The sequence below is a fragment of the Salmo salar genome, chromosome 15 (assembly GCF_965601325.2).
Source record: "Salmo salar chromosome 15, fSalSal1, whole genome shotgun sequence".
NCBI classification, from domain to species: Eukaryota; Metazoa; Chordata; class Actinopteri; order Salmoniformes; family Salmonidae; genus Salmo; species Salmo salar.
Genome location: NC_138305.1, coordinates 78514856 through 78525741, shown reverse-complemented (window position 1 = coordinate 78525741; position 10886 = coordinate 78514856). Strand labels below are relative to the sequence as shown.

Here is a 10886-nt window from a genome sequence, read left to right as displayed (position 1 = left end):
TTAAATACTAAATACTTTCTAAACAATAAGCACACAGTATTCCAAAACGTTCATGCTGTAACGGTTGTCGTACGTAGTGGACCAAGGCACAGCGGGTTGAGTGCTCATAGTGACTTTATTAGAACACTAAATAAACAAAACAAGAAAACGATCGAACGAACAGGATTGCAGGCTAAACACACAGCTATGCAACCACAACTTCCCACAAAGGGACAGGTGAAACAGGGCTACCTACGTATGACTTTCAATCAGCAACAACAATGTACAGCTGTTCCTGATTGAGAGCCATACCAGGCCACCACAAAGAAATACACCACATAGAAAACCATAGAAATACAAAACAAGAACATTACCCAAAAACCCCGGAACACATAAATCAAACACCCCTCTTACATAAATACATATCCCATTAAACCCCGAACCACATAATACAAATACCCCCTGCCACGTCCTGACCAAACTACAATAACCAATAACCCCTTATACTGGTCAGGACGTGACAGTACCCCCCCCAAAGATGCAGACCCCGGATGCACCTCAACACAAAAATAAACACAAAATAAACCCCCCAAACTAAAGGGAGGAAAGGGAGGGTGGCTGCCGTCACCGACGGTTCTCGTGCCCCAATCCTCCTACTGTGGAGGTGGCTCAGGCTCTGGCCTTAGTCCACCACCTAACCTGTCCATCCCCGCTGAATACCTCTGGCTGAGGCACGTCGCTGTAGACCTCGAGCTGAGGCACGTCGCTGTAGACCTCGAGCTGAGGCACGTCGCTGTAGACCTCGAGCTGAGGCACGTCGCTGTAGACCTCGAGCTGAGGCACTTCGCTGTAGACCTCAGGCAGAAGAACGATTCTGGGAGCTCCGGACTGTGGGCCGTCTCACTCGGTTCCGGACTGTGGGCCGTCTCACTCGGTTCCGGACTGTGGGCCGTCTCACTCGGTTCCGGACTGTGGGCCGTCTCACTCGGTTCCGGACTGTGGGCCATCTCACTCGGTTCCGGACTGTGGGCCGTCTCTAGACGGGGCACTGTTGCCGGAAGCTCTGGACGGAGCACTGTCGTTGGAAGCTCTGGACGGGGTACTGTCGTCGGAAGCTCTGGACGGGGTACTGTCGTCGGAAGCTCTGGACGGGGTACTGTCGTCGGAAGCTCTGGACGGGGTACTGTCGTCGGAAGCTCTGGACGGAGTACTGTCGTCGGAAGCTCTGGACGGGGTACTGTCGTCGGAAGCTCTGGACGGGGTACTGTCGTCGGAAGCTCTGGACGGGGTACTGTCGTCGGAAGCTCTGGACGGGGTACTGTCGTCGGAAGCTCTGGACGGGGTACTGTCGTCGGAAGCTCTGGACGGGGACTGCGCACTGAAAGCCTGATGCGTGGGGCTGGTAGTGGAGGTACCAGACTGGAGACACGCACCCCAAGGCTAGTGCGAGGAGCAGGAACAGGACGAGTTGGACTGGGCTGACGCACTGGAGGCCTGGTGCGTGGGGCTGGTACTGGAAATGCCAGACTGGATACACGCACCCCAAGGCTAGTGCGGGGAGCAGGAACAGGACGAGTTGGACTGGGCTGACGCAATGGAGGCCTGGTGCGTGGTGCGTGGTGCTGGCTTTGGATGTGCCAGACTGGAAACACGCACCTCAGGGCTAGTGCGAGGAGCAGGAACAGGACGAGTTGGACTGAGCTGACGCACTGGAGGCCTGGTGTGTGGTGCTGGCTTAGGAGACGCCAGACTGGATACACGCACCTCAGGGCTAGTGCGAGGAGCGGGAACCAGATACACTGGGCCGTGAAGATGCACTGGCGGTCTTGAGCGCAGTACTGGTACCACCCTTACTGGCTGGATGCCCACTTCCCCCTGGCAAATGCGGGGCGCTGGCACCGCGCACACCGGCCTGTGAATGCGCGTCACCCCATAGCACGGGGCCTGACCAGTAACAAGCTGCCTCCGATAAGCATGGGGAGTTGGCTTGGGGCTTAACCCTGGCCCAGCCAAACTACCCGTGTGCCCCCCCCAAAAAATGTATTGGGGCTGCCTCTACGTTGGGCCCGCTCTTCGCTCCACTTTCGCTGTTCCTCCCTCGTTGTCTCCACCTGTTTCCATGTCAGGGTCTTGTCCCCTGCCATTACCTCCTCCCATGTCCAAAATGTCCTCCACTCCCTTCTCTCCCTGGCCCAGGATCCTTCCTGGGCCCGCTGCTTGGTCCGTTGGTGGTGGGAAGTTCTGTAACGGTCGTCGTACGTAGTGGACCAAGGGGCAGCGGGTTGAGTGGTCATAGTGACTTTATTAAAACACTCAATAAACAAAACAAGAAAACGATCGAATGAACAGGATTGCAGGCTAAACACACAGCTAAGCAACCACAACTTCCCACAAAGGGACAGGTGAAACAGGGCTACCTAAGTATGACTCTCAATCAGCAACAACGATGTACAGCTGTTCCTGATTGAGAGCCATACCAGGCCAACACAAAGAAATACACCACATAGAAAACCATAGAAATACAAAACAAGAACATTACCCAAAAACCCCGTAACACATAAATCAAACACCCCTCTTACATAAATACATATCCCATTAAACCCCGAACCACATAACAAATACCCCCTGCCACGTCCTGACCAAACTACAATAACCAATAACCCCTTATACTGGTCAGGACGTGAAACACGCAGTTGTAATACTGTAATGTGTAACTTCAGACAAACTCTGTTGAGTAACATAATGTTTTTAGTCCACAAATGCTTTTCTTAATTACATAAATGCTTCAAAATTCCCAAAAAGTGACATTAGCTGTCACGATTCTCTAAAGCTGAACTCAGAAGCAGACCAGGACAAGGTGAGTAAAATGAAGGTGAGTATTTATTTACAGTCTCGAGGTATAGAATAATAGAATAATCCAGAAGACGGAGCGGCAGCGGAGGTGAGTTGATGAGAGTGAATAGGCAGATCCAATGACGTCACTGAAACCACCGACGGCCAGGCAAGGGAGTTGAATGTTCCGGGAGGATGACTGTAGACAGAGTAAACGGGAGTGAGTAACCGGCAAAAAGTACAGAACAACAAAACTAACTCTGGTAACATGAGGCTGATACGCTGACACAACATACTGTTCATTGCTAACGATCCGGCAGGGAATGGATGTCAGGTCAGGGCTTATGAAGAGAAGAGGTGATGATCAGGACCAGGTGTGCAGATGGCTGATGAGATGCAGGTGTGGGTAATCAAGAGTTCTCCCGCCTAGCTTCGTCGCTTATTTCAAAACTTATTTTGAAACTTATCCAAAAACCCGAAAAAACTCCATACATTTTCCCATAGGCTTTGTTCAAAGAACCATGGCGTAGTTAGTCTCTACAAAGAGACATCATTACTATTGCTCTCTTTACATGTTAGCAATTGGGAGTCTCCAACCCAAAAGTAACCTCACAGCCCAATCCCCCCACTCCCCCCTTCGCTAATTTCAACACCAGCAAACCATTCAACACCAGCAAACCATTTTCCAGCACTGTCACGTCCTGACCAGTAAAGGGGTTATTTGTTATTGTAGTTTGGTCAGGACGTGGCAGGGGGGTGTTTGTTTTATGTGGTTCGGGGTTTGTTGATATATGTGTTTATGTAGAGGGGTGTTTGTTTAGAGTATTCCGGGGTTTTGGTTATGTTCTATGTTTTGTATTTCTCTGCTCTATCTATGTTGTGATTTTCTTTGTGTTGGCCTGGTATGGCTCTCAATCAGGAACAGCTGTACATCGTTGTTGCTGATTGAGAGTCATACTTAGGTAGCCCTGTCCCACCTGTCCCTTTGTGGGAAGTTGTGGTTGCTTAGCTGTGTGTTTAGCCTGCAAGACTGTTCGTTCAATCGTTTTCTTGTTTTGTTTCGTATGTGTTCAAATAAAGTTAAGATGAGCACTCAACCCGCTGCGCCTTGGTCCACTACGTACGACGACCGTTACACTCACCCATCTACACACAATATCATTGTGTGCACCAATTAAGGTGCCACCAACCTCCTGTGCTAGAAGGCCATCTTCAAAAGGGGTCTCTTTGCTGTTATACAGATTAAAACCATCCATTTCTGGTGGATTGACAATGGAACTCAGTTTAAAGTATCATTTTTAAATGAAGCCAAACAGAGTAGGCTACTATTTAAATGTTATCCTCCAGAAGAAGGCAGAACATAGGCTATATTACAGCAAATAATATGTCTAATCTCGAAAGTACTGATAGAGGAAAATACATTTTCTTGTAGAGAATTTGTAAGGAAGGTATCATGTTAATGAATGACATTGTAAACAACAAAGGTAAAATGATGTCACACAAGCAATTAATCATGGTGTAAGGAAATGTATGCTCAATACAAAATTAGAACCAGTTCATCACAGCTCTGCCACAAAAATGGAAGAGGCAATTCCTTAAAAGAGAAAGGAATGAATTCATCGTAAATGGCTAAAAATTACCAATATAAATCGTAACATGTATCAGTTTCACTTATGGTCAAGAGGGTTGACAACTATACCGCATTAAATTCAACATAGTTGGGAACAGATTTTCGATATCCCAACACCATGGCATCAGATTTATGAAGTAATATACAAAGTAACAATTGAAGCATCAATCCTTTCTTTTAAATTTAAGCTATTATATTAAATTCCCGCTACATAAAGAATGCTCAGTATATGGGGCATTGAACAGAATCAATAGAGTATCTATTTTGGTACTGTCCATCGGTGGCTTGTTTTTAGAGTCAGGTTCAGGAATGGTTGTTGCCATGGGTACCACTGGGCGCACATTTGAGGGTTTTGCCCTAGCACTACACTGCTGATTCAAATAACCAACTCATCATCAAGCTTTGATTATTTTCATCAGCTGTGTAGCACTAGAGCAAAAAACAAAACGTGCACCCAGGAGGAGCCCCAGGACCGAGTTTGGGAAACCATGCCCTATAGTACTGCCCAGGGACACAGTGATTTAATGCAAAGTGTTGGATTGTGGGCATGCGCCTGCCACGGAGGAACATCCAAATCTTCCACTGTTTGATGTCAGAGTAACTCACCATTGTCCCAGGGAGCATTCGGACTACCTCCAAATCAGCTCGCATCTGACGCACCAGGGCTGTCCCATTTACATTTACATTTAAGTCATTTAGCAGACGCTCTTATCAAGAGCGACTTACAAATTGGTGCATTCACCTTATAATATCCAGTGGAACAACCACTTTACAATAGTGCATCTAAATCTTTTAAGGGGGGGGGGGGGGGGGGGGGGCTTAGAAGGATTACTTTATCCTATCCCAGGTATTCCTTAAAGAGGTGGGGTTTCAGGTGTCTCCGGAAGGTGGTGATTGACTCCGCTGTCCTGGCGTCGTGAGGGAGCTTGTTCCACCATTGGGGTGCCAGAGCAGCGAACAGTTTTGACTGGGCTGAGCGGGAACTGTGCTTCCTCAGAGGTAGGGTGTCCCAAGTTGTTTCCACCGAGATGGATGACTGTATTGGATGACTGTATTCACGGTCACAACTCGTCTCAGCGAGAGAGAATATTTCAGAACCCTTCCACTGAGAACTGCTCGGCCATATTTCTGGCTTGTGTAGTCATCTATCTAGCCAGCTACATTGTGTAATCGCATAGTAAATATTTGCTTCAGTCTTTGTTTCCTTGCGCTCGCCAATTTTCTATGAGCAATGATCAGTAGGATTATGAACAGGGATCTTATCAATAAATAAAACGTACAACATTGTGAAGATTCACAAGGAGGAGATGTTAAACTGTATTATAAAGTGGGTGGTTCGTGCCCCGATTGCTGATAGGCTGACAGCCATGGTGTATCAGAACGTATACCACTGGTATGACAAATAATTTATTTTTACTCCTTTAATTACGTTGGTAACCTATTTATAATAGCAATAAGGCTCCTTGGGGGTTTGTGGTGTATGGCCAATATACCACGGCTAAGGGCTGTATATCCAGGCACTCCGTTTTGCATCGTGGTAAGAACAGTCCTTAGCATGGTATATTGGCCATATACCACACATCCTCGTGCCTTATTGCTTAATTATAATGTTGTATAATAAGGTTGCATGATCACCTTCCGGTGTAAAACACATGGATATTAAAAACAAAAAACGATGTTTTAAGTGAAAATAGGCACTGGTCTGAAGCCGGAAAATTAAAGATATTCACATGAGCACCACATGAGTCTCAAATAAACCCCTAAAAAACCGAGCACAGGTGTTCAAAATCTTGTTTTATTCAAATTCAGCAGTCCACGTGAGTTTGTCCAGATTCCATAAAAGCTATGATTATTTTTCATTTTTATTATTGCATAAAGTCATCAGTTTTCATAGACATAATTGTACATGTAATAATTAGAATTTTCCAGTTATTTCTTATAACTAATAAGAATTTCCAATAAAGCTTCAATGGCTCACTGCAGGCGTAGAATCAACATTTCCGGAAACACTTCTGTTCCTCGGGGCACTGGCCATCTTTGTAACAGTACTCGGCACACATGTAGGTCCCCTTGGGCAGGACACAGCGACCGGGCTTCACTATGGTAACAGAGAAAAAGCGGTCAGTTATACAGTAGAAACATAGGTGTTATAGGAATTTCCAGGTTAACAATCGAGAAAAGCAGACGCAGGTAAAGTCAATCAATACTATCCATAACAAATCTATCCATATAAAATGTATATGTAAAATGTATATATATATGTATATGCAGCAGAAAAGCTGTAAAACCCCCAAAATATTTGTGTCCTCCAAAGAGGTGGATGGGTTAATAGTAATAATTTTTTATTTAGAAAAAAATTATATCCAGTTTATTACAAGTTGCAACAGGGAAACACTTCCAGCACAGAAGCAGAGAAAATGTCTAACTGGCATCTTGGAAACATGCCCTTTCTACTCTAATCAGACAGCACCAAATGTTCTGTAAACACCAGCTCTAGAGGCTTGTAGGAAGTCAAAACAAACAGGCAGTGACTTTGTCAGCTGCTACAGAATCACACAATGTTGACAGAATGTCATCAATACAATATAACAGTGAATAATCAGTGTGTCCTCGACCCTTGTACCTCAAGTCTGGCGTCAATCTCTATCAACAGATATGAGAACAATCCATAACATTCAGCATCAAGTCCAGTGACCATCAACTCACACCTTGAGTGTCACAAGTAGAACACTGGAAATCATCTGTACACTGATTCTTTCCATTAAGGTATTACTATTACAATGAGTTGGAATTCTGTTGGTGGCCCTTGACAAATTGTCAGCTTAATGTTCTGTGAATTGCTGTACCGTAAGAAACGTATGTTGCTACTCCTCTGAAGTCTCAGTCTGATATTCCCCAAATCCTTTTCCCTGAAATATACATTTGTATCACTTTATCAACAACAGCGTGTTACAAACTGACTGAACAAAACATTATGAACACATGCTCATTCCATGACAGAGACTGACCACTAGGCAACCCTGCCGCCAACGGTCCACCAACCAAAGGACATCCAGCCAACATCACACAACTGTGAGAAGCTCTGGAGTCAACATGGGCCAGCATCCCAATGGACTGCTTTCAACACCTTGTAGAGTCCATGCCCTGATGAGTTGAGGCTTTTCTGAGGGCAAAAGGGGTGTAACTCAAAAAAAGGAAAGTGTTCCTAATGTTTGGTATACTCAGAGTGTATAGATGTTGCACAACATTGGTATATACTCTAAAGGCCTGCATGGATCTTGGAAATCCTCTTAATTTAGTGTCTCAGCTCTAAAGAGAGTGTACGTGAAAAATATATATCTATGTGTATGAAATGTACATTACAAGCTCCATCTTTCTTGTTTCCAGAGTAATGCAGCAATAATGAATGCAATGAATGTGTGTATCTGTCACTCTGGGACCATATCCTACCTGTGTAGGTGCAAAGCAGTCATGCCCACATCCATTGTGGCAGCATTTTTCATCATTGGGGCAGTCACTGTCATTGGAACATAACTCTGCACATATCCCCATGCCCCATCGTCTACGAGGGCACACTCCAGGCTTGTCTTTGGGAGAACACAATTTGAGCAGACATGTCAGGGAACCCGACTTACCACAAAGAGAAATGAACATAGACAAAATTGGACTGAACCATTTTCTGAAAATCTGTCATATTTGTGTGGAGATGCTTACGATAAATGTTAGCTGCTACAGAATCAAACAGTGGTCACAGAATGTCATCAGTACAATACAACAGTGAATAATCAGTGTGTCCTCGGTCCTTGTACTTGGACATCCAGTCTGGCGTCAATCACTTTCAACAGATATGAGAACAATCCATAACATTCAGCATCAAGTCTAGTGACCGTCAACCCACACCTTGAGTGTCACAACTAGGATACTGGAAATACTGTGTATTACATAAACTGTATACACTAAATGTTTTGTTGATCACTCTAAACTAAATATGATCTTTAGCGATCTTACATTTCCCCATTACAAATAGGTTTATGGTAGCAACTTGTCAGCCTACTGTCACGCCCTGACCTGAGAGAGCCTTTTTATGTCTCTATTTAGGTTTGGTCAGGGTGTAATTTGGGTGGGCATTCTATGTCCGTGTTTATATGTTTGGGATTTCTTTGTTTCGGCTGGGTATGACTCTCAATCAGGAACAGCTGTATATTGTTGTTGCTGATTGGGAGTCATACTTAGGCAGCCTGTTTTCCTTTGGGGTTTGTGGGTAGATATTTTCTGTTTAGTGTTTTGCACCTGACGGAACTGTTCGGTTGTTCTTTTGTTTTGCTTGTTGCTTTAGTGTTCAGTTGTACATTAAAATGACGAACACTTACCACGCTGCATTTTGGTCTGATTTCTCTTCCCCTTCATCCGAGGACGACGAAGACCGTTACATCTACACTGACACTTCACATTGAAGTCTTTCTATTATGTGACTTCTTAATTGAGTGTCTTAGCTCTAAAGAGAGCTCCAGCATTCTTGTTTCCAGAGTAACGCAGCAGTAATGAATGCAATAGATGGGTGTATCTGTCACTCTGGGTACATATCCTACCTGTGTAAGGTGCAATGCAGACATGCCCACATCCATTGTGGCAGCATTTTTCATCATTGGGGCAGTCACTGTCATTGGAACATAACTCTGCACACATCCCCATGCCCCATCGTCTACGAGGGCACACTCCAGGCTTGTCTTTGGGAACACAATTTGAGCAGATGTCAAGGAACCCAACTTACCACAAAGAGACATGAACATGGACACAATTAGACTGAACCATTTTCTGAAAATCTGTCATATTTGTGTGGAGATGCTTACGATAAATGTTAGCTGCTACAGAATCAAACAGTGGTCACAGAATGTCATCAGTACAATACAACAGTGAATAATCAGTGTGTCCTCGGTCCTTGTACTTGGACATCCAGTCTGGTGTCAATCACTTTCAACAGATATGAGAACAATCTATAACATTCAGCATCAAGTCTAGTGACCGTCAACCCACACCTTGAGTGTCACAACTAGGATACTGGAAATATTGTGTATTACATAAACTGTATACACTAAATGTTTTGTTGATCACTCTAAACTAAATATGATCTTTAGCGATCTTACATTTCCCCATTACAAAAAGGTTCATGGTAGCAACTTGTCAGCCTACACTGACTCTTCCCATTGAAGTCTTACTATTATGTGACTTCTTAATTGAGTGTCTTAGCTCTAAAGAGAGCTCCAGCTTTCTTGTTTCCAGAGTAATGCAGCAGTAATGAATGCAATAGATGGGTGTATCTGTCACTCTGGGACCATATCCTACCTGTGTAAGGTGCAATGCAGACATGACCACATCCATTGAAGCAGCATTTTTCATCATTGGGGCAGTCACTGTCATTGGAACATGACTCTACACATATCCCTATGCCCCATCGAGGGCACACTCCAGGCTTGTCTTTGGTAACACAATTTGAGCAGATGTCAGGGAACCCAACTTACCACAAAGAGACATGAACATGGACACAATTAGACTGAACCAATTTATGAAAATCTATCATGTTTGTGTCGAGATGGATTTGACAAATAGGAATTTGCATCTCTGGAAAGTTTGTAGGCCATGCTCCAAGTAATTTAGTGTCTAATTAATAGTTTTGGAGACATTTGTCCCCAATCATCAATGTTTCCCCCATAACACCCATGAAAATGCATGACAGCCTTCTGAACACTCACAATCTATTGGTTCAAATATGTAGGTTGAAAACATTGTATGTTAACTAAAAAGGCTGTGCAACTGGTTACACACAGACACACAAATAGTGCTTTTATGATGCCCAAATAAAAATTTCGAGTTAAATGAACATATGACACAAGTTGACAAACACATCATTATATGTTGACTTAATTTTTGCATATGTTTTGTCAAGTTGGAGCTAAGTTTGGGCCAACTAAAAATGTTGAGTTCAGGTCACACTTTTATCTAGAAGTTGAATAAACTGAAAAAGGCTTTGGAACCACTTACTTCATAATAATTAGTTGAAACAACTAGAATTGTTTTTACAGTGTATGCGTAAAATGGCCAAGTGTAGGCTGGATTGTTTCAAAGTCATAATGACTGGCTTGTATTTTTAGTAAGGTAGCAACAAATTAGTTTTCAAAGGGGCTATGCACAATTATAGGCTATTGTTTATAACCACTTAGGTAGGCTATAACACCTAAGTCAAGTGTAGCAGGCTTCTTCAAAAAACTCAACAAATTGTCACAGTTTGTTTCATGACAAATAATGACAAATAATGCAAAGTAGGCAAATTAGAAGAACTCACCTGTAGCAGAGACTATTTTCAAATCTACAAATGCCAACAGAAAAAGAACCAAAGCACAACGCGCTGACAAATTCATGTCCATGCTGACTTCAAGACTGTTACAGC

General features: G+C 43.9%; 1 protein-coding gene across 1 annotated transcript; it reads right to left on the bottom strand.

Moving 5' to 3' along the window:
• Nucleotides 1-6226: 6226 nt before the first annotated feature.
• On the bottom strand, nt 6227-10886 carry pwap (Perlwapin). The gene is given in 5 exon segments (NM_001141474.1): nt 6227-6539; nt 7892-8028; nt 9031-9168; nt 9785-9916; nt 10782-10886. Coding segments are annotated over 5 exon segments (492 nt in total). The 5' UTR covers nt 10864-10886; the 3' UTR covers nt 6227-6536.